The sequence below is a fragment of the Anser cygnoides genome, chromosome 6 (genome assembly GCF_040182565.1).
Source record: "Anser cygnoides isolate HZ-2024a breed goose chromosome 6, Taihu_goose_T2T_genome, whole genome shotgun sequence".
NCBI classification, from domain to species: Eukaryota; Metazoa; Chordata; class Aves; order Anseriformes; family Anatidae; genus Anser; species Anser cygnoides.
In genome coordinates, this window is record NC_089878.1 from 38300001 (window position 1) to 38325000 (window position 25000).

A 25000-nucleotide genomic window follows, 5' to 3' on the forward strand; every position below is an offset into this window, starting at 1 on the left:
CCCGCTAAAGGAGCTCGACTTCCAGGAAAACTCCTCTACGGGTCTGATCCGCCTGCTCGTCCTTCGCAGTCGCTGCCGGGACTCGAGAGCAGAGACAGTCAGGCAGAACGCAATTTCACCTCCAGAGCGAAGTTGCGAGGAGTGAATAGCAGGGAATATGCTAATTTTTTTGCCCGATCTAGTCACAGCTACCCTCGAGTCCCACTGTGAAAGTTCACATTTAATAAGGTGTGATTAACGAATGCTCAAGGAAGCCAAAAACTGCGTGCTATGAAATGAAGGGGGGGATCTGGCAGGAAGGAAAATACAGGAGAAACCGCAGAAAGAATAACCCAAGTGACAGGGAAAGCAGTGGATGCCTGGAGATCGGAACCGCATTTCTTTTATGCCAGTTCCCTGCATTTGCACACGTACAGGTCTTCTTGGGTTTTGCTTCTTTTTCAGTAAAATCGAAAAGTCAAGCTCTACGTATTGAGTTATTGAAGTATTGCTTTTGTGATCTGTTTCCCAAATAGGCATTGCTGCCAATTTTATCTGCTGGCCAAAGGGAAGCTCTGGGCTTTGAGCTGCACACGACCATGAGCCAGGAGCCAGGAGGCGGCTGCCTTGTGACCCTGCACCACCTTTGTCACGGCGGGGAAATCCCAGCCTGAGCTCAGGAGATGTTAGCACCATCCAGTCAGTTACTCAAATTAGCCTAAAATCCCAAAGCAGTCTTGACCTAAGTGCTCGCCAAACCCTGGCGCTGCCCGCGGAAAGCCCAGCGGGGTGCTCCACGTGCGGGGGCTGCATCCCTGCCCCTCCTCAGCTCTCTTCCCGAGCCCACTTGGGGAACACGCTACGGTCCTTCTGCCAGTGTCGTGACACTCAGCAAGTGCTGCTGATTTGGGTCTTCTGTTTCTTGTAGACCTGTGGTTTGGTTCTGCACCTTTTCTCACGTCCTTCTCCTCACTGACCCGCTGCCCACGCTGTCCCAGTCCCTACCGCTGACTTACTTTTCCCTAAAATCCACAGGCTGACGCCTTGCCGTGTTCCAGTTCCCCACAGCGCCGCTCCTTCTCCGTTACTGCACGTTTCCTAATCTGCTGACTCATCCCTCACCCTCCTCGCCCCACACTTCAGGCTTTGCTCCATCCAGCCCAGCACATTTCCCTCCCTCGAACCAAAGCCATCCCAGCTGCTTCACGTCCCGCTGCCCGTGCCGTGCTCACCCCACCTGCCCGCTTCCCTCACCTTCACACGCGGCTGCACCTGCTGCTCCTGCTACCTCGCTCCCCCTGGCCAGCACAGAGGTAGCCTGCCAGGGAATCATCCATATTTTATAAATCAATGTAGGAACACGGAGATTAAAATACCTCGTATTTTCATATTCATTTATATTACTACTAAAAAGGCTCTATTTAGTCTCCCGTACCCATATTAAGGACTTTCTAGTCGTGATCTGAGGGAACGTGAGAGCCTGAGCAGAGTTCTTTGCTCAGACACCACACACCGTGCCGTAGCGGTGCTCAGCATGCATCTGTTACAACACTAATTGAAATAGGTTTTTAAATGGATCGGGTTTCCCAACATTTGCAGAGGAATTTTTTTTCCCCGTGTGCAAAACACGGTATTTTACCCACTCAGAAGAAGTGCCTACTCCCTACAATGCATTAGTGGGCCGTGAAATAAAGCTGCAGCGAGGTGTTTTACGCCGAGGATGGGGAGAGGTCTGCGGCCAGAGGTGGACGGGGAGAAGTCCACCTCTGTAGGTACTCCGCAAGAGCGCTGTCGTGGAGTATCATAGCATCGGTGGAGCAGAGGTGGGTCAAAAGGAAGCAGATTTGATCATCCCGCCCTCAAGGTTTCACCGAGTGCCACCTGAGATGACCTGTGTCACCCACAGGGGATGGAGCTAGCAGAGCGTTACCCGAGGCAGCTCGTGGAGGGCTCGTGAAACACGCCGGTGTCGTCGGGTGGATGCCTGACGTGCACACCACGTCTCGCAAGGAAACCAGGTGATAAATCTCTCTCAAATATCTGAAGGAAATGTTTGGACTTTTTACCATCTGCAATGAGGTTCCCACAGGAGCTCACGCTCAATTTACGGAGGGGGAAATTATAACTAATCTGTTTCCAAAGTCTCTAAAATTACATTTCTCTTAAAGAAAAAAAAAAAAGTCTCTAGCAGCAAGTATCTCTCAATCTTCCTGAGCTAAAAGTATGTGACTGAAAGGCTACACGTTTCCCATTTGCAGTGGTATAAAAGTCATACGACATCAGATCATAAGCTGTCACCGGCCCCAGACTAAATATCACCAATCCTTTGCCCGAAGCACAGGGGTCTTTCTTCTGCGGGAGGGGGGCAAATAGAAATCTCACTCTTTGGAGGCAAGGAGGAAACATTTTTGTGACAGCTTGTTTTTATTTTTTAAAGGCGGTTCTTTGAAGCTGCTTGGGGCTTTGTACGTTAGATGTGGTCCCAATGGAGGTGGATTAGCGGCCAGAGCACAGCAAAGCGGTCAAAGGTGCAAGATAAATGCAATTTATATATAATTGCTCAAGCTGCACCTGTTCTGTTTTGAATAGGAGACCTTGTCTACACAAGCACTGAATATATCCTTTTTTTTTTTCTTTATTTGAGTATAAAAAGGGGAATTCTAAACTTGCATCAGAGTAAAGCAAGAAAAAATAACCTTTAAATACCATGTAAATTTTTTATGAATCAAGCTCTAAATAAAGAAAACTCCTGAGCTGGGAATTCAAAATACTAGCCAGAGAGAGCTGATTTGCTACCAGGCTCAAGAACAATATTTAGTTTACAGAATCAATCTGGAAATAAAACTAGTGCTTGCATCAGCATGAAAGCTACAAAAATAAAAAAGAGGTCTTAATAAAATATACAGTGGAAAAGGAAAGGATGAAAGCACCAGCACAGCTATGAGGCCCTCAGCAGCCCACACAAGTAATAAAATAGAATATGATGTAATATAGAACAACAATGAAAGGATTTAAAATTTCTAGGTAGGATTCTGAAAAACCGTTTCCAGGTTTTGTTGTGGAGCAGGCAGGCTGCGAGTTCCCTTGCGAAGCTCCGACAAAGCCTTCGCTGGGGTGCAGCAGGCAGGGCCGTGGCGCTGCAGGACGGATGCCAGCCTTCAGCTTACCCCCGAATCAGCCCAGCCAAAGGGCTCTTGTCTCCTCTCCAGAAGCCAGGGTGTTTCTGCACGCCCAGGTGCTGCTGTTTGCTCTCCTGCTCGCCCCCCACTACGGCTTTCCCTGCTTATTACCTGCAAGGCAAAGATCTCCTGCTCGCCAAATGGCGCCGGTGCTGTGCCAGGAAGGGAACCGTCTTCTTCACCTGCAGCGAGCAAAGTGCCTTGCACTCTGTGCTGAGCAGCCTGCGCAAGTCTGAGGTTACACACCTGTGGATGAAGCGGCATGTGCACCACTGAGTTCAGTGTGCCCAGTGCTCGGATGGGTTCGTGAGACGCCCCAGGAAAATAATTCGAGCAGCGATCTCCTGGGCTGCCCACTGTGCTCTGCACCCTTGTTACAGCAGTGCGTCATCTCGTTCTAGCAAGACAGGATCTTGCGAGTCTCAAACTCTAAAATGGATGCGTAACTTCTCTTTAAATTAAAGGGCATCCCAAAATTAACTGGGCAGAATTTGGTCCTGCAGCAAGCGCCAGCCTCTACGCTAAATTGCAAATCAAGCAGAACCGTCGCAATTCCCTCACTGCGGTACCGCAATAAATCTTCCTTCTCCACGCGAAGTTAGAAGCTGTTGCAGAATACCGCTAATCCTGCATAAATTACAAACTATGGATTACAAAATTCAGACTCTTTTTTTCCCGAGAGAAGGCAGGCACAGTGTACAGGGGTGATCACAGAGAGCTCCTTGATCTGTGGCCACGTGGTCCTGTCAAAAACTCTTGGGTTGACAGAAAGCACTGGTCAAACCCTTACCCTTCTTTTTGCTCTGGCAGGGAAACTCAGCTCTACCACAGCACAGCACCTACAACATTCCCGTTTTCTCTTTTACAAGAGCTGGTTAGCACATAATGAAGGCAGCTCATGTAGGTTTACATGTCAATATTTCTTTTTTGCTCCAAAGAACCTCTCTGAAGTAAATCTTATGGGGCTGCAAAGCAGGAATGTGGACTTCTCCATCTAACTCCCTTAACCCACAGCAGTGGTTGCAAGAAGTACGTGGACCATAAAAAGCGGTGACAAAAAAAAAATCTAATTGCTCAAATGTCAGACAAAAAAAGATCTAAAAAAGCATACAGATTTTTAACATGGGAAAAAGGACATCATTATAAACAACACCCACTACTTGTGCTTTTCCAGGAAAGACAGGAAGTGCTCCGATTCCTCCTAAAATATTTTTTAATGAAGTAATAACGGACCACGATCAGCTGGTCAGAAAGCAGCAGCACGCTCAGAAGAAAAGCTTTTTCACCTTTTTAAGTTCCAAAAAATTGACTGAAAGATCTGGGCCTCCTCTCGCAACGACCCCAAAAGCAGAAGATGATATCACTTTCAGTTTGGTTCCTTCCATTGAATGCAGACTGCAGTGTTGCGCGTTATTAATGCAATCGCAAGCTTTTTCCACAACTATCAAATGAATCTGAAATCCACTTAAGATTCATGCTAAACCTTTAGCAAAAGTCCCAGTACCGTGTGCTTCCTGAAGGCTGTGAATGAGTTATGGAGGCTAGCCCAGCCAAGGTCTTCAGAGCTCCCAACCACCTCCATCTAACGTTAGCATGATGTGTGGGGCCTCAAGAAAGGCAAATGCGTCCTTAATAATACTTCACACTTTATATAGCAGGTTCCATCGGAGGATTTCAGCCTGCATGAATTAAGACTTACAACACCCCGGAGAGGTAGGCTGGTATCATTTCCCTCTATTTCAAAGAGAGACGAAGGTGAGAGAAAAATGAAGCAATTTGCTCAAATTCACAGAGGAAGTCTGTGGCAAGGCAGGCAAGAAGTCAGATCTCTCAGCCTCAACGCCTGTGCCTTTGCCACAAGCCCATCCTTCCTGCCTCTAAATGCCACACGAGAGCTCGATGATGTACTGTAGCTCTAGCGCATTAAATGTGACACCATATACACGTTCTGGATCATAAGGCTGAGTCCCATAAAATTGACGGACATACATTCAAGAAGCCAAGAGGGGCAGAAAGAAGAGAGGGAAGAGTTCCCGCGTCGTAGCTGTGTGATGTTTTTCGAAGCGGTAGGTTCCCATGCTACTTAAGGACCAGAACATATTTTTGCTTTTACAAATGCAGTTTATTTTGCAAATCAAGGTGATTGCACACATTTCAGCTTGTCAAATTTTCAGCCTTTCAACCATATGTCTGTCGACCTTATGGACTACCAACTTTATGGGATTCAACCATATGTCCAGATCCCAATATATATGAAGGCCAGTTCTAACATAAGAGCTTTACGGTAGTAGTGTAGTAAACCATAATGTCTGCAGATGGCTGTAATAAAATCATTCAGGAGAGGAAAGGTGCAGGGACGTAAAGCCTTCAAAGCTTCTTCTACAGAATAAACAATTTGATCTGAATAACGTAGTGGGAAGCACATTCCACCAGTGAACTAGCTGATCTAGTCCAAAATGTTGCTTTTAATTTTCTTTCCTAATCCCACGTGTATTTTAACTTCCTTTTTTATTTTCCTGTGTGGGATTAGCTTAAAATTTGGAAGAAAAGTATAAGAAGGAAAAATAACAAAGTAAAGAATTTTTTAAAGGCACAGTCCACTTCTGAATTGTAAATTTTTCATATGTGAAATGCCAAATGGTTATGCGCAGCCTGGAAGATGTATTAATAGAGAGGTATAGGGTTTTTACTGTCACATGGTGAGACTGAAGGATGATGTGACTTGCTTCATTTCCTGAAGCAGGACTCAGCTTTCAAAGTTAAGGAAAGTTTCCTCCTGAGTAAGCTTTTTCTAACTCTAGGAAGTTGAGTTTGGTTTATGTAGTGCTGCACAATAATTCACGTGATAATTCACATTCCCTTTGTACAGCATAACGTGATATCTCTATTATTTGGGGAGCTCCGGTCCTGTTTTCCCCTAGCTGAAACACGCTGAGCCGATGCATCTCCCTTGGAGAGCTTTTCATCCCCCGGGCTCATTCCTGTCCAGGCTGACAGCGGGGAAGGGAGTGGTGTCTGCACTGAGAACCACGGCCAGCACAGGTGCGATGGTGGGTCTTTCTCAAACCAAAATATTTTCTAAGCTGACAATCCGCAGTGAGCCTTGGCAAGTTTCCTTTAACTAGACGAAATCAGTTCCTACTTGGGAAGGACAGAAACCTTCCCTGAGCATTAACTGAGAAGTGAAAAAACGAAATGCAACCTGCCTCTGCTGCTGGCATGCCAAATCACAGCAAGAGCAACCTCTGCGATCTGTTTGCTTTCAGATAGCTCAGCCGGAGTGAGTTCTCGCGCCTCTAATGTCAGTGGAAATTTTCTATTGGATTAAATGGCCCAGGGTCTGATAGTGTCTAAGAAACAAGAAATACGCTGTCACTCTTCCTTCCCCTGCCAGACTTGTGTTGACCAAGATGTACTTTTTTTTTCTGAGTATTAGGGCCTGCCTGATATGAAGTGTGAACGTGTGAGACCTCACCCTGAGAGATGCTGAGCACCGCGATGGCCGCTGCATTCACACCTGGCAAGATTCACCCCCAAGTCTGTGGGGCCTTTTTTTTTAAAAAAATTTTTTTGTGAGCTGAAAGGACGTCAGAACAGAACCAAATAATCCAACAATCCCTCACTAAGAAAAGAAAAATGAAAAGTTGAACACATCTCGCCTGTTGAAAGGCTCAGCATATGCCCACCTTTACGTCCCACGAGCGCAGACGTTAAATGCAGTGAAGAGCATATGTAACACGCAGCGCAGCCGTACCTGTGTGCTCGTATTTGTGTCGCAGCAGGGAACTGCTCTTCTGGAATGTCTTGTCACATAAGTCACACGCGTACATGCCGCTTTCCGTCTTCTTGATCTTCTTTCGGGACAGACAGGAGTCGGAGTCTGTCATGTCGTCGAGGCCGGACATGTAGTCTGGGGTTCCATCAAGCAATTCTCCCTGCAAGAGAACCACCCGTCAGTGACACCCACATCCACAGCCGCACCTTCGTGTGCAGGAAACACCCAGCGAAACCTAAAATAATGCCCGGGGTTACTCATGGCCTCTCCTCGCTTAGGACCCTCTCATGGCAATGAAACTACGGCTGATGGAAGCTGTGGGCATAACAAGGAGCCTCGAACGCCTCTGTCTTGAACCAGCTTCAAAAACTTTCAGTCTTTGAGCACTCATCAATAGTATGATTAACATAAGCAAAGAGTATTTATCTTATAGGTACTCAATATTTTCAGAGAGGAAAATGCAAAGTGGAGGCTCTTCGTGGACAATAAAATAGTATTTTACAGGGGGAAGTGTAAGCAACAGCTGAGAGATCATTCCTTTCAAAACATTGAAACTTGGATATATTCTGTATCTGTAGAAAGGTTTTAATTGAATTTTATATTTAGGTACAAATGTTATTATTATGCAATCCATTTAAATGTATGTCTCCTGACTAAAGGCCTCAAGCTATATTTTTATATTTAATTTTGTAATTTGAAATAGGGAATATTAATAACACTTTTTATCAATGTTCTATCTATGTTAAAACAGCCTTCAGCATTAAGCAATAATGAATGTGGATCAGTAAATTATTAAATTTCTTGATATTTATTTTGTCTTGATCCAAAGAGAGTGCAAACTTGCATGATAACATACATTTCCATTTGCTATCACACAGTTCAGTTTTCTTAGACTAGGTTTGCACTAATTAATATTAGAGAAGATTAAATAGGCTTAAATACATTTACAAAGAGGGCAGATGTACTGTAAATTGGAATAGTGGAACAGCTGTTATGGAGGTGCAGTGCTATTTATGCTCCTATTGTGCAAAGAGGGATTACAGTCTGTAATGTAAAACCATACCTGATTTTCACATTTGAAACAATAAAACATTTACTAGTCAGTAAAATTACTAATAGACTATAATAGGACATAGGGGAACATGCACAAATGTAAAAAAAAAAAAAATTAATCTATAATCAGTTAATCTCATTTAACTAAATTCTGTACATTATATCCGAATACACCCAGCAAAAAGCTATAAAAGTAGGCGACTTTCTGTAGAACAGCTCTTTGCTACAGGCATGCAAGCAGCAAAATCCTGTACAACTCATGTATGGTCTCAGGGACCACCCAAGAAAAGAAACGAAGGTTGTACCCAGGCAAGATGTGTTGACCCACGTTAGGTGTCCCCAGAAAGACTTTGTTTGTAATTAAGGGTCCTAGCTGCTACCTCTCCAATTTCACTTAATCTCTGTTGTGTTTTTGTTTTGTTTTGTTTTTGTCGTCGTTTTTTTCCTGAAGCTTCTCCAGATGACTAGCAGGGATTTGAGGACTGGTAGTCTGGGAAGAGCGATGGGTGGGCTGAAGGAAGGGGCTGTGCTGAAGCAACATGTCAACGTGTCTCATGCCCCCCGACATTCACGAGTAGACAGAAAGCCTTTCCTGTGCACAGTGGGTGAGCCATTCCCCCCAAAAAAACATGGAGTAGGACACTTTCAAGACTTTCAATGGGCTACGGCTGTTAGAAGGCCAAACAGGCCTCTGCTTAGAGGGCTACGGCTTTGTGTCCAGATGTGGGGGTGATGCCCAAAGTTTCCTGCAGTTCTTTTTCTCCATTTTCCCCATGGGTTACGCTCACTGTGAGGGAAGCCCTGCAGAGGCTGATTTCCCTCAAGAGTTTTTTCTTTTTATCTGCAGGATGGGATTTTTCATGGACAGAATTATTTAGACACAACTGCAATAAGGAACAACTGACCTCTTAACAGAATAAAGACATAAGCATTACGTCTACTCAAAGGTATTGATACTGCTTCTGAAAACAAGTGAAGGTCTGGTAATTTCAATTTCTCTTCCTACCCCACAGCATTTTCACAAGTTCAGACTAAAATAAACTTGCTTCTTTTGTTGGAAATCATTAAAATAACCTTGGGCTTTTTCTTCTGTAGCAGGACATATCACAAAGTACTAAATTCTATCCTTTCAAAAGAAATCGGTCACAACAATTTACCTGAAATCCTTGTTTCCGCTGGTACTTTCTCCTTTGCTGCATATCAGCAAAAGTAGCTGCTCCAGTTGGGTAAGTATAGGCCATATGTGGTAGGAAGCTCATCTGATCTAGTCCTGGGTATGGTCGCAGCCCAGGAATACTGGTCTGGACTGGTGGCATAAAAGTGGCTGGGGGAAATGCGCTTTGCGGTGGAAGTGTTGTGTATAAAGGTTTGGCACTAAATGGGTTCATACCAAATACTGGGTTAGTGCTTTTATCCAGATTATTTGAATTAGAAAACTCCTTCTTGATAAAAGTCAAGTTCAGTGGCTCATCTGAGTTTTCAGATGATGAAGAAACACTGTTGTGTTCTAAATTTACACTATTAGATTTCGTTTTGTTCTTTGTGGCTATAATACTTTTGGGTTCCTTCATTTGTTTTGGTAAAGACAAGTCCAAAGGCTCAGCCTGAAGCTCCTCAGAAGAGAAACTGTTTGGAGTGTAAGAACTACTGTGGGAGTTTTTAGAAGATGTGGAAGAAAGATTTAAAGGAGAAGGAGTATTGCTCCTAGAGTGGTCCAATTTATCAACTGGTTTAATATTGGTAAAATGAGGAGGTTTTGTTAGCCTGAGAGGAGTATCACAATTAGTAACACTGTTATGGAGTTCAGCGATAGATGGTGAAGTTATAGAGTCCACAGGCTTTATTGGAGATCTGGCTGACAAAGAGTCTTTAGTGGGAGCGTTGTTGGTGGCAGCCAGCACCACCTTGGCACTGGTCCTTTCCAGTGATGGTGACCTGGAACTTGAATACTGGTAGACTTTTCTTTGTTCAAACCATTCCTTCACAAATTCCTGAGGAAGGCCAACAGCAATGGAAATTTTCAGTAGTTCATCAGAGTTGGGTTCCATATTCATAGCATAATATGCTTTAAGTACAGACATGTGGTCCTTGTATGGGTTGATGGGGCTAGTCATTCCTTTCTCAGAAAGTACTGATGACAGCAAGAGGGTTTGCTTATCAAACACTCCAGGTTTGTTGGGAACCATGTTCTCGTGCGGCTGAAGGACTGCCTTGATTTCTTCGTTCATTTTACACAGGTAACGCTCATGCTGATGCAACGGAATGGGACCAGGAAAGCTTTCTTTACAGAACTGGCATGAAAATGGAGTGGATACGTTATGGTTCTCTATCATCTTATCTTCAGTTACCAGGTCTATTAGGGTTCGCAGCTTCTCTTTTTTAATGTTATTGAGCTGCCTCCTCGAGTCTGTGGTTAAGCTCTGGAGGCAAGCTTTGGCTTCATTGACTTTCTCTAATGTATAGTCAATAATACTTTTAGTGGCACCATTATGACTTACTACTGGAAGACCCACGGGGGGAATATTGGGGGAGGTAACTCCTTGTTCCTCTGCTTGAGAGCATGAATCCTTCATATGATAAACCTTCAACTTGGAGATCTCTTCAGCCTTGCAGTCCATTTTCTGCCTGGAAACCGTGTTGTCCACAATCTGTAGGACCTTCTGCACCTCACTTAAATTACTGCCTACTGCAGGAAACCCAAGCAATGGTGCTTCCATCCCTACACCTAAGTGCTGCATTGGACTTTGAGCAGAAGTGTGAACTCCTAAGGGGCTGGTTGCTCCAAGTCCACCATTCAAAAAAGGACTAGTTGTTGCACTAAACCCATGTGAGGCCATAAGAACCTTATATTCATTGAAATCTAGTGGTTCCGTTTTAATTTTCAGTAGGCCTGTTTGTTCAGACATACTAAGTGGTTTGCCATTCTCCAGCTTGTTTCTCAGCTGTGTAATGGCTGAATTAGTAGGAGAGGAAGATACAGAATTAGGAGAAGAACCCGTCTTGATATTGTTTCTCATTCTGCCATTTACAGAGATTAAGCCAATACACTTCTTGCTGCTGATGTGCGAACTGTAGGAGCCAGAATGGGAGAAACGTTTCTTGCAGTTTGGACACTCATATGGTTTTTCACCTAAAATGATAATTAAAACCAAATGTTAATTATCATTGTTGCTACGATGATTGCAAGTGATCACATTTGATATCAAACTGATCATCTAGGTATCCACTAATTAATAGTGAGGAGAATGTCAGTCCCGTGAATACGGCCATGTACCACCACTGCTTTACCCTCCTCTTTCTACAGGTTTTGAGGTCAGTTTGGACCCACAGTCTCCAGCCTGGCAATAGCCACCAAGGTGTGAGCTTGGATACCAACCAACTATTGCAGTGACAAGTAAGTACCCTGTGACTAAGACAGTCAAATCAAATCCAGACTGTTCAAATTTGATGTGTTTATTCCCTTTTTTTTTTTTTTTTTTTCAGAAAGGAATTGAGTTGCACTGAAAATGAGTGTGTTATGAGAAACTGAGTCCTGATGTTTACACGGGCACATAGTGATAGGACAAGGGGGAATGGTTTTAAACTAAAAGTGGGGAGATTTAGATTAGAGGTTAGGAGGATATTCTTCACTCAGAGGGTGGTGAAGCACCAGAACAGGTTGCCCAAAGAAGCTGTGAATGCCTCATCCCTGGAGGTGTTCAAGGCCAGGATGGATGGGGCTTTGGGCCCCATCTGAGAGTACCTTCCTTATCTAAGAACATTGCTGGGGCCTTTTTGGTATGAAAAACATACTGGACTCTTCAAGATCCAACTGAACAGAAATGAGTGAATGGTTCTGAACTCAAACTGCCGAATAAACAATCTGTATTATTTACAAAAAGCTTTACTATTTCCAAATCTTTCAGCAAGACCCTGGTATTAACAGCATGATAAATGAGGTTGACTCAGATATCACTTATGAAATACCTTGGTAGCTCCAAGAAGCCAGACGCAGAACTGTGTAAATTTTAAGCAGTCTTTAAAACTCAGCTAATTAAACAAAATGCAAATGAGCACACCAGCACCTCCGCTACTCACCACTGTGAATTCGCAGGTGTTCCTTCAGATGGTGTTTATATTTGAAGGCCTTGCCACACTCAGTGCATTTGAACTTGCGATTGCCTGCTCCTTGGGTCAGCATTTGGTGCTGGGAGAAAAAAAGACACTGACGTGAATTTTATGCAAGAGAAACCATGAATTTCGAGCTTAAAAACAAAAACAAAATTAATGTGGCTCTGAATTTATCAAGCAGACCAAAAGGTCTGCATGTACATTTATTTGTCTCATCAGTGTTGCAATAAAAATCAAAATGTTGGCAGTAAACCGAAACAAATGAGAAAGTACTTTCACATGAGCATTCGATATTTGCTTTAGAATTATTTCCTAAGTCTCTCATCAGAAATGTGTTGCTTTAAGGTATCTTACGATGAGAGATACTGTTTTATAAGAAGATTTGTGGCTCTTAATATTCCTAGCAGATCCTGAACATGTGGGGCTCCGCTTGTTTAAAAATTCTGTTTACTGCGTGTGTAGAAAAGACAGAAACACTGCCGTTAGTGGCATTTCGCGTAAGATTTAATTCATTATCGAGCAGAAGAGGCTGTGTCTTCAGCACGAGCTGCTGCTGGATTTTTTTTTTTTAAACCACAGACCAGCAGGACAGACTTCAGCTACCTTCCATGCCATGCTGTCCCCAGCGCTGTTCGGAGGGGCAAGAGAGGTTGGAAAGTTAAGAGCAGCATATAGACATAATCAAAGGCAGCTGACCTTTTTGCAACATGCAAGAAAAGCCTGGCGACTTTGAATTTGGAGGGGAAAAATAATAATAATAATGATAATAATGCAGCCATCAGCTCTGGATGCTCAAGGTAGGAGGTCAGCCTTTTGCAGGCAGCGACGACACAAAAGCCTATTGCAGGAGAAGGAGGGGGGGGGAAAGGGGAGAAAGAAAAAAAAAAAAAAAAAAAAAAAGGCAGCGCCGAAACGGTATGACAACTGCGAGGGTGTGCTGCCTCTTCCCACATTCCTGGCGAGACAGATGGTGTTACATGGGACACAGGGAGGTTTGTTCAAACAGCAGCAACCTTCAAAGATCAAGCAGAGCCCAGCCCGCCGCGCGCCATTGAGGGACCCGCGCTCATATGTTGCTGAGTTGCATAAACAAACAGCAACAGCTGTTTTGTCTCCCCCCATCGCCCTCCGAGGACTACTATAAACTTTAGTTGTGCCACTGTTAATATGATACAATCATTTTAATTTACTAATTGTAAATGCCATGAGCAAATGAGGGGACTTTTCAACACCAAAGCTACCATTCATAATGCGCCAGCACAAGCACGCTCTCGCATGTGAAATTTCAGGCAGTTACGTTGGATAAATATTGAGGCTTTTTTTTTTTTTTCCCCCGGTGTTTTTAATGAAATGAAGCAAAAGGAGGGAAAGAAAAAAAAAGAAAAAAAAAAAGAAAAAACTTTACAGTAGATTGTAAGGAAAAATACATATGTGAAAATGTATTTGTCTACCAGAAATGCCACGGAAAGGAAAGAATACAAGAAACTGCTCCACAATCATTTATATTGATTTGAGATCAAGCAAAAGATACGGTTCTCTTAAAAATGCTAATTGCAAAATCGCGTGATTAGAAGATGTGTGTTTGCCTAACTGAATTTACCTTACACTGAAAAAAAACCTACCAAGAGAAATACAGCTGATTATGATTTGCAGTTTTTTAAGAAAAATAAATATGGCATAAAGCCTTTATAATTTGACACAATGCACACACATCTATTTATTTAAGTTTTAAACACGCCATTTGAGTTTCCATTACAACCCTCCATAACACTGGTTTTCTGAAGTAATTCTCCAGTGAGGACAGGAGTACTTTTTCCTACGGCACGCAGAGTTTTGTGGCACAGGTCTACTGCCAGCCTGTTCAGGAGCACTAAGGAAGCTCAGTCACCTGTTTGAGACACAGCATTTCCTTAAATGCAGCCCTGATATAATATTACATGCATCACATCGAGGAAAAACTGCTTTGATTTATTGCAGATATGCTGCTGGGATACACAAACGATAGCGCACGCATGTGTTAGTGGCACAATCACAAATGATAGCCTATGTGTACAGGAGGAAGAGTTATTCTAAAAATGTGCAATTATATTTAATGAACGATTATACCAAATACGTATAATTTTGTGTGATTGAAAAGGTTACTCAAAAAGTAATGAAAAAATATTGGTGGATCTTTTAGTATGTCTTTGAGCTCCTATTTGCAAAACTGCAAAGTAAAACTAGGTGAAAAATGGAATTAAAATTGCTGAGATGTTTAATAATGTATAATTAAAATGCTACAGTTTCATTCACTTTTTGAGGAACATAAAAACGAAACTAAAGTCAAGTTAAAGTGCAAATAAAATTTCTAAATTAGAAATTAACACACTCATTCGATCGTGAACATAAGACTATTAAATCATATTAGAAGAGACCATCAAAAAATCATTTAGACCTCAATTAAAGCTATTACCATTAAAAGATCTGCATCTTCAAAATGCCATGAAAAATTAATAATGATTGCCAATCAAAGCAATATCGTTTCTCTAAGGGGTTATTACAGAAAGAAATCACTTAAAGCCAGCCCCCCACCTGATCTGTCCCTGGCTTGTGTGTCACCATATGCCGCTCGAGCTGGGTGCGGTAGGCAAACGTGTAGCTACAGAGAGGGCACGAGAAGTTCTCCTCGTTCTTCTCGTGGCGGTACTTGATGTGCTCCTTGAGGGACGTCAGGCGCTTGTAGCCCCGGTCGCAGTAGGGGCAGGTCAGCAGTTGGGCGAAGGCATCTGGAGTTCCAGGTGGCAGGTCTGCGCCCCGGGACGGGGGGAGAGAGGCAGGCCAAAAGGTCAGCGAGGCAATGGCAGCTAATGGGCTTACTGCCCGGGCTGGTATGAGAGGAATCGCTGCAATCTGCCGCCCGACGGGGACGGCGCTTCCAACCGGCCGCCAACCGCACCGGCCCCGCGTGCGCCCCAGCACCCGCCGCGGACCCCACGCAGAAATGGGCACCCGACCCCACTCCTCGTGTGGCTGGGGAGCTGAGGGATGCTGTTCTCCGTCACCTGCCCATCCGCATCCCGGCTCCGGCTCGGTGTGCTATGTACGCCATTGACCAAATCCTCCTTAGGGACGGTTTTCCAATTATTTATCACGGAATCGTAGAACCGTGGGCCGGAAGCAGCGTATTTTTTACCCCGTATTTTTTTGCGTTAAAACTTGATACTTCCCAAACTCACACCCAGAGTGGCAGCCGTCCTCCCCTTTAAAGTAAGCTCTAAATCAAGCTCTTCAGTTCATCCGCAAAATAATACAAATTTGCTGACTAAAACATCACAATACACTAAAATTACAGCCCCAATCTTTGCTCATGAAATTCCATGCCGCTGCAGCTGTTCTTCAATTTTTAAGGTAAACACCCAGGCATGTAGTGCATTTATAATTGCAACAGCTGCAAGAGGTCAGGATACTGGCTAAAAATGAATTACAGCCTCACCGTTTTCTTCTTGCCCATTGGCCTCTGGAGTGCCAAGGCGAGACAGTTCCTCGGGGGCTTCGGGGTAAATAATGGCTGTGTCGCTGCGCTGCAGGTACTCTGCTATGCTGACTGCATGCCCATCTCCTTCCTCCAGTTTCCTTTTGGCAAAATATTCCTCAAAGTCCGACGTGCAATTTGCATTCTTAACTAAAAGGAGAGAAGAGGAAAAGAAGGGGGTTTGAGTACATCCTGCCCGAGAGCACCAGCTGGCGAGCTGAGCTGGCGCGCATGCTGGAGCCGCAAGGCTGGGGCTGGGGCTGGATCCTTGCTCTCATCGGTCTTGCTCCAGCTCCCAGTAAAATTAATGCTGGTTTTCTACCGGCTGGGATGGGAGTAAGGCTGGGCGGTTAAATTATCAGGAACACGGCCTGTATGGGGCAGCAAGAGAAGTTTATGAGGTCTTGGCAATGCAGGTAATACTTCATCTAGGGAACCTCTTGGGGTTCCTGGGGGGCCCACAGCTCTCAGCATGAACACAGCATGACTAACAGGGCTGAGCTCAGCTGCACCCAAATCCTCCCAACCCTAAAGCACAGCCTTGAAACAGCTCCGTGCAACGGAGACAGTATTTGCAGGTGGTAAAGACCACAACCACTTATCCTCCGTGAGAGGTCCTGCCTCCACCTGCACGCCCCTGGTGGGCACGCCAAGAGAGCAGCTCCTGGGAAAACTCGCAACGTCTTCCGTGTTTTTTTTTTTTCTCCTTAGAAAATTAGTCTCTGGGCAATTTACAGTGGAAGAATAGGTTGTTTTAAAAAATGTATTGCTTCATAGATTTTCACAAACAGAACCACATGTTTTAGACCAGAACTGAGATACTGAGCCTAAAACCACTTTTACAGTCTGTACAAGAGTTTTCCTTCTTTTCCTCAAATGTAAACCAAATTTTTTATTGTCCGTGCAATGTCCATGAAACATAATATATTCCCAACCAAAAAACATCCTGTTACTAAAAATATGCTTTTCTCCTCCATGTATGAACACTGCATACAGGAAAGATCTTAAAAACTCTGTGACACTATAGACAAATATTACTATAATTACACTAGAAAATAAAATAACTGATTTTTTTTTAAATATTATTTTATTTATTTATTTTATTAACAAGTCTTGGAAGACAGTTGGTGGCAGGGAATTTAAGATACTTGTTTTTAACTGACCGTAAATGAAAAGAATGGTTATGATTGATTACATTTTTAATGTATTTCTCCTTAGGTGAAATAAGAAAATGAGGCAAAGCTATAAACTATTCTACAGTTCATGTACAAGTAAAATATTAAATGTCTTGACTCTGCCCTTGCTTATGCCAGAGAGCAATATAGAGTAAGTTCACGGAAATCAAAGGGGGTTCTATGAAAAAGGAAAGCAGAATCAGGCCCTAGAGAGTTACACTGGTTTGTAACCACTGGAAGTGGGACAACAAACAGCCCCTTAGTGTTTGGAAATGAGTAATGCTTTGCCTCAGTTTCCTACAAAAATGCAAGGTGATAGTTGCTGTCAGAGTGAGATGTGGCCTCTGACTGTGGCACAAGTGGAAATCTGAAAGAGCCTGATTTGAAGTGCTGATCTTGCTGTCATTGATAAAAGCAGATTATCAGCTGATATTCAGATATTCAGCTATGCAAACCTCATCCCTTTAGCCGATAAGATCAAATCCTCTGGCTGAGACAAATATGCCCTATTTGTCATATGGGCAGAGCAGCTTCTCAAATACTCGGCAGTATTTCAGTGACAGCGACCAAATGGCGTAGTTCATGGGACTGCATTTGCGGAAGGAAACTTCTGTTCCTATCGCAGGGGTTTTATAGGGAATCAGTACAACAGCCAGTTCTCCTCTCTTGGTCCTTCTGTAGCTCTTGTGATCATTTTGATTAGCATGAGAAATGGTATCTCTTTTTTTTTTTTTTTTTGCCAAGAAACTTCTAGAGAAGGGGGGTGCGTGTACAGCGACCAGGACCTCCCCTGCCTCCATTTTGTTGCTGTGAGAAACATAACAAAATGGTGGGCGCTGAAGTGCACCTCAGGCACAAAAGTGTCAGACTGTGTTTTTAACTTTGATTTTATCAGAAAAAAAAAAAAAAAAAAAAAAAAAAAACAGAGGTATTACTCTTTAAGTCAAAAGCCCCACTTTTTATTCCCTTACTACACCTAGATCCCTTACTATACCTTACAATTGGTGTAAGACCACCTGGCCTAATGCTACCCCATCCCTGCTCCTTCTCTTGGTTCAGCACTAATCCAAGGAAAACAAGTTTATTTCTTGCCCAGTTCAGGCCATGACCAGCAAATGCTACCTGTGAAGAGGGGAAGAGAGCTGTCCTCCGGAGAAGAGATATGGGAGCAGGAAGGGGAACGGGTGGGAGGAACTTGCCCTGGTCCCATCCCGCAGGCAGGCTGCATGGTCTTGGAGCTTGTGACAATGTTTACAAGGTAGGAATCCAAGGCCTGAGCTGATACTGGGAACTTCAGCCCTGAACTCGACCCCAACTCAAATCGGAAGGTTCTCCTTTCCCAGTCCCCTAGTCTTTCTGGAGTCTGCTGTGATATTACTGGCCTTGGCTTCCTAATTCTCTGCGTTATTTAGCTCCTATGTCTGCGTGCAACCCAGGAGCTAAAACAAATGTTTATGTCTACATTATAACCCCCCCAAAACATGGGGATTTAGTGGAAAAGTTGACAGATCCTTAACTGAAACAATACAACCAGTGCTGCAGCATTGCAGATTAGCATAAATAGCAAAAAGTGACCATGTGTGTCTGGTGTCTGACAAGCTACACTGCTGACAATTCAGACATCACTGGAAGCTCACCCAGTGTTACTCAAAAGGCTCATCTGATAACCATTAGGTCTCTCTCTCTCAAATTCTGGGGGAAAGGCTTACTTCCCCCCAAGCCCTAATTTGTTTTCCATGCATAAAGTCATGTTCCCAGATTCTTCGTGGACTGACACTGCACACACATTGCACATCCCCTCCTGTGAGTCAAGAATTTCAGCAAGATCTGCACTGGGTGACCTCACCCAATAAGTCTTTTTTTAATTAATTATTGGAGCCTGGAGAGCAGAACTGTTTTCAGCTCCAGAGGCTGATGTGGCCATGTCACATAAAAATAAAACGCATTAAGGAAAGCTATCTTTGGAGGTATTTAGGACCTTTCAAGATAAAGTAAGAGAGAGGTTCAAGGAGCTTGGGAGACCAGTTATTTTGTGTGGGAACTCGTCCTGCGAGATGGTGATAGCTGCCCTTAATCGCAAACAAAGCTAATAAAACCACAGCCTTCATTAGCCAGGAAGTGAGAGGCCCCCATTGGTACACACAGATTACAGTCTGAAAACGGCCTGTCCTCCAACCTGCCAAGTTTTACTTCTGTTTTCCTCCCCCCAAGGGTTTTTCTTCCCTTCTTTAAATTATATTAAGAAATCTTTATTCAAAGCTTGTCAGATGTTAGTAATCGAAACTGGGAATTTCTTTGTCTTTGTTTACAGTGAATTTGTCAATCTATTTTCTGCAAACATCCCAGCTGCAATAACCACAACAGGTACAGTAAAATAAGCCATAGGAATTTATCCATCCACGTTTTAAAAATGACTTAGACCAAACATCATTTTGTCAAGTAATCATTTCAGAAATCCCCAGAAATATTTACTAATTAATTTAGCAGGACCAAGACTAGCATTTTCACTCTAATGGTCACTTTTGCTTTTTCACTGTAAAGCCTCTGCAGCTCATTATAAAAATGCAGCTGATTAATGTATGGATAACAAGATTTCTTTTTTAAGTACCTCTAGGAAGTGGCCATCCTGACAATAGCAGAATAATTTAATAATGGAGGCTTTTATTTTAGCTTTTTTTTCCTGTCTGTTAATGACATTCTGCAATGAATTTGATACTAAAAATACACTACAGTTGTTGCATGCACCTTCAGCAACTTTGTGGTTGGGTGTCTGTGAATGAGACTGAAATTTTATTCTCTATTTTTGTGTTCAACCCAGGTTGTGAAGCACCAAGAGATAATGTGCTCCAGTGTTAGTGTTCCAGTTTCAGGAGGGAGAAGGACGTTGTATTAAACAAGAGTGACCACCCTAGACCATCTAGGAGGGCTTGTGTTAATCTGAAGGAAGCCCCAAATGGCTTTCCTGGGCACCAGGAGGTCCTGGACGTCAGAACCTCAAATAATTTATTAAACATGTGTGTCTAATCCCCTTAGTTCCTGCAGGGAAAAACAGGGGACAGACACTCAAGACAGGCCCAGAGCCCGTGGTGAGGCTGAAGAAGAAAACTTTGAGCATTTCCCAGAGTAGTCAGGAAGAATTTCCAACAGCTCTTCCCTTTCCTCCTCCAGTGTTGGCTGGGGCACCTCCCCAGGAAGTCTGGGGAGTTTTACCCCATTGCATGCTCTGCAGGAAGGATGCTGCAGCTCCTAACAGTCACCTGGCATCTCTCGCTCACAGTGAAAAGACTGGCAAAGATACTTGGTTTTTCAGATGATGTAGTATGACTAAATAATCAGGCATCACTCTGAAGAGACTCTGGAGACTGCAGACGTTACAGAAATATGTCCAACCCAAGATACCCCGACACCTTTCTCCACTAAAATAGGTGTCTCTGAATGCGTCTGTGATAAAAGATTTGAATTGAGCACTAGCAGAGCATTAGACAACTCTTTATGGTTATATGAGCAAGCTGCTCATTGCAGCAATCAGCAGTTTGAGTAAAGAGAAGTCTGGGACTTTTGCAGAGGACATTTGGGGTAGGTCTGCTTCTGCTGGATGCAACGTCCAGAGGAACTTTTACGTATTAAATGCAGAGCACCTGGAGTGCTCCCAGAAACATGAGTTTGCAGTGCACCAAGCCAGGTAGGGGGAACCCTTCTCCTTCCCCCAAAAAGTTTGGTTTCAGAAGAGGCAGGACAACCCTTGGCCCTGGACCTGATGAAGGGCTGTGCAGCAGGGCTGTGGCCCCAGCCGGATGCCGTGAGGCCAAAGTCGAACATGCAGAAGAGACCATCAGATACTGGAAGGGAAGGGGCTAAGAGGACACAAAGTTTTCCCCCTTGAGCAGACCACATCGCAAGTATGAAAGAGTCAAGGCCTGTTATGGTAAGGAAAATATGTGCAAAGGAAGTCACACGGCCTGATAGGGGACCTCAGAGGCTCTGGTAATGGTAATTCAGATAACCATCAAGTCTTATTTCTGAACCAGACATCTCTTAAAGTCCTTTTTCTCCAAGTGCTAAGAACAATTTGTCACTTTATTAACATCCTTTGGAAAAAAATACCTATTAAAATACGTGTGTATCCAGTTCTGTTTGGCAACATCGTTAAGTATGTATGCATTGATAAGCTGTGCCTCGGTGCCACTCTCCTTTCATGCATAATAAGTCTAATGGATGAAAAAACAGCTACATGGTTTTACTTTCCTATTATTTTCCCCCTCAAGAATTATAAAGTAAATTTCTCGTGTTACTTAATAAGAACATTGGGGTTTTATGTGGGTGTTAGCAACATTAGGAAAGTGTGAGTAATAAAATCCTTGCAATACTTAGGTACCACATTTTACAGTAATATTTCTAGAGGACGTTACCTATGAACTGAACCTCATAATGGAATGAATAGAAATGTACTTATACTAGAAAACACTCTACTTTTAACCTTGTAGACCAGGCCTATCAGCAACATCTTAAACTGCAACTCAGACAAAATGCAAAAAGAAACGTTGGGTGATGTATGGAATTCAGCCGTGCTGAGGATAGAGGAGGGCCTTGTGGCCTTAGGAAAAAACATGGTAAACCCCTGAATTCATTTGGATTAAAAAAATAGTAACAGAAACCTTTTGCTGTTTTGCTCAGCTACAGAAAAAAAAGAGATGGCTCAGAGATGATGCCTGCTAAATATCTCTGTCCCCTTTCTTGTTCCACAAAATGTATTGGTTTCTAAGAAGAGGGGAAAGAAAGAGATGTGGAAAGTGGAAAAAAAAAAAAAAGAAAGAAAAAAAGAAAAACAGATTAGCCAGAAACATAATAATCTCATAAATATGCATTTAAATAGTGTGTGTCTGTGTATCTATGTAAGGGGTTTATGTGTGTCTTTCTGAAAAGATGTTTCCGTCTCTGAAGTAGCTTACTCTGTGCACCATGCGAATCTGGGGTTGCCAGGAAGAGTGCACCCCATCCTCATTATCAAGCTCTTTGTACAGTCTCTCTCATTAAAAGACTCCTGCATCCTGGTCCAGCTACTTTAAACTATACTGTATTTGCCCTCGCTGGGAAAACATCTCCTCATGCTGCTGCAAACTATTAGCTTACAAGGATGCAGTTAAAATGTGTTATGGGCTGAAACGTTGCAGGGCATGGGAGGGGTAGCAAGGGCTCTCACCGAGCCAGTGTTTCACTCTACTGTTGAGATCAAATTGCAAAAAAATAAATTAAGAGAATTATGTAAACGTTTCCCGGTTGTTAAACTGCAAACAAGAATAATTGTTTTGTCACTTCTTCTCTTCATGCACAGCTAATTCTAAATGATACAGAACAAAAGTGACGTTCAGAGAACCCAACACCTTACCTGTACCATTGTTTCCAGTGGTCTGAATTGCGGCTTCAGGCCCCATAGTGTCATAATCTTCCTTCATTTCTTCTGTGAAATAAGCATGCACACTTTTAGCATTTGCACATGATGGAACTGCTCACAAAGCTAGCAAGCACATTGCAGGAACGGGGAAGATTTGTCTGAAGGAAGCAGAGAAAAGGGCTGTTGTGGCCCTCTATACAATGGCTTTGTTCTGGCAACTGAATGAATTCAGCAGTGCTGGACGGACAAGAACTTATTTACTTTAAACATTACAGCAAGTGGTGGAAAACAGAACTATTTGTTCGGAGTAAATGAAGGGCTTTTCCCAATATCAAATCGAATAAGCACCCCGGTGATAAAAAAGGGATTTTTTTTTTTTCATATTTAAAAGAAATAATCAGTTAACAGACACTGAAAGATCTGTACCTGGAAGAAACAGCAAATACAAAAGGAAGACAGAAGATCTTATATCTCTCTTTCTATCTATCGCCACACAGATCTTTTGAGTTGTCATCGTCATTTTAACCTCATTCGACGTGAAGCATTTATTAATATCAAATGGCACAGAAATGTAACAAATTTTCAACTGTGGGCAGCTCCTGTCTGCCCATACAATTTGTTTGCATCTTCTGTGCACTCTCTGTGCACTGACAAAGTCTGCCTTTATGGCCATAAATTGGGTTAATTCACATGCAAATGAGCACGATATGTGTAGAATTATTTGCTACATATTTATCATGGATCAGTTTAGTTTCTGTGAAACTGAGGGGTTCAGAGTATGTTTAAAATAGCAGTTGTAAGAGGCTGGATGCAGCTCCGTCACTGCTTATTTTCATAGATGTTTCAGCCTGCCTTGAAGTGCCTGTCAAACTTGGTTTCTTGCTGCTAATTTGTTAGTTCATGTGCAACAGGTATTCACACATACAGCTCGGTCAAGATTTAACCTTCCAAAGGATTTTCACAGGCAGAAATAAATATACAGAACTTTCCTTTCTCGCCTTTTCAACTTCTCCCAAATGCCATCCTTTCGTTATTTGAAGACATGCACAAACTTTTTTTTTTTTTTGAAGTGAAAGCATTGAGTATTTGAGATTTAAGTGAAGAATCTGCTGGTGTCTTCCATTTAGCTGTGCTTGTAAGAAATAAAATGCCAAAAGGCCCCCAGAAATGGTTCAACAATGACAAAAAAAAAAAAAAAAAAAAGAGAGAATTTCCCAGAAATGAACACAAATCGATGATGATTCAGGAAGATGGATGCTGGTTAGCCAATCAAGTGATAGACCAGCAAGAAGATCAAAGCATGCTATTAAAATCTTATTGATACGCAAAGCACTAAAATTCTTATTACTCATTTTTGTGATAAAGATTTTGATGAGGACAGAAACTGGCCCAGTATTAATCCATTTCCATGACAATGATTTGACTAAAGATAGGCGAATAATATAAACAGAGCACATTCTCAGTTCATTCCTAAATTTGTAATCTTGTAGTATTCTTCAGATGTCACATTCTACAAGTAATTAGTTGGTAGAATAACAGGTTCTAATTGTATCATTCTAATCAAAACTAAAGCACAGAATGACTTAATTCAGAGCTTTACAACTGGCGTACAATACTGTGGTATAAATATACATGTTTATGGCTTTGAAGCTTAAAAAAAAAAAAATTTAATGAAAGCTCTTAAGTTAAAATATGCAGGTACAAACAGATGCTAAATTTGTACAAAAGCATAGAATATGCAGACCAGATGAAAAATATTTGTTTAAACTGTACAGCAGACAAGCCAGCCTTGATTCTTTTCCCAGATCTGGCATTCTGCCTCTCTACGGATCATTTTCACAGGGATATCTTGCGTCCAAAACATTTAGGAGTTCAATATGTATTAATAAAATGTTGTCAATTATGATAATTGATCTGCTGGGCTCGTCTTGCATCTGATATTTTTATTGCAGCCTACCAGAAATTTTAATCAAGGTACAGTATTTCTGAGAAGTTCGGTGTTAGATATAAATATAGTTATTGTGATTTTCTTCCTTGATCATCTCATGTGATTTCTGGTAGTAAGGAGTCACAAGTATCAGAAGTTTTCCATCTGAGGGCACGTCAACCCAGTCAGCAAGGGGAAAACAGTTAACAGCCTTTTTTTTTTTTTTTTTTTTGCATAATAGTGGTAATGTTCAAGATTTCTGCTGCACTTCCTTCCTCATTGTCATTCTCTTCTCTGGTAAAGAGAAGTTACAGTGTCTAGTTGCTTCCCAAAAATTATTAAATGCTCACCAAGGCTCTGTGCTGCTTCTCACTTTGTGCAGGTCACAGGAGTACACTCTGTAATTTTTCATGTGCATTTTTATTCTCATTTAGCTGACGGTTGCACAATCTCGCCTTTAGCATTGCGACACTCGGTTAACATGACTTTTCTTTACCTAAACCTGCCCTCTTCCTAAAATCTGTGACCCCGCGTTACACTTTCTGTATCTTAAAAATATTCAAAGCATTTTCTTCCTCTCGCTCTCAGCATTCAGTTGGTAAATTACAAAGTACAAATCTCCGGACCTGCTTGTGAGCTTGTTGTAAGTGGAGAGCAAAACCAACGTGCACGCAGGCAGGACAGTCCCCTGCGCGTGCAGATGCAGCAGAGGATCTCCAAACATGCACTTAGCATTTATTTAATTTGAATGGATCGTAAGTGGGGGCTTTGCTGGTTTATTTTTTGGAGAGCACCTAACTATTCAGAGCACATCTGACCAAATGTAATATGTCTGTCTAAAACCACATACTGTATTTATTTTGAAAACACTTGTAAAAGTTTGCATTTTCCAGCCACCC

At 42.6% G+C, this 25000-nt stretch overlaps 1 protein-coding gene across 5 annotated transcripts in view; it reads right to left on the bottom strand.

The window, feature by feature from the left end:
* Nucleotides 1–25000, bottom strand: part of ZEB2 (zinc finger E-box binding homeobox 2) — a 112295-nt gene that overhangs the window by 3690 nt on the left and 83605 nt on the right. For 4 of the 5 annotated variants that reach the window (XM_066999665.1, XM_013189200.3, XM_066999667.1 and 1 more), the window contains 6 exons: nt 22169–22240; nt 15569–15757; nt 14668–14882; nt 12064–12172; nt 9144–11116; nt 6913–7093 (listed from right to left, as the gene is read on the bottom strand). In XM_066999665.1, coding sequence (XP_066855766.1) covers nt 6913–7093; nt 9144–11116; nt 12064–12172; nt 14668–14882; nt 15569–15757; nt 22169–22240 — 2739 coding nt within the window. The remainder of the gene's footprint in view (nt 1–6912; nt 7094–9143; nt 11117–12063; nt 12173–14667; nt 14883–15568; nt 15758–22168; nt 22241–25000) is intronic. The other variant, XM_066999666.1, reaches the window with a different exon arrangement.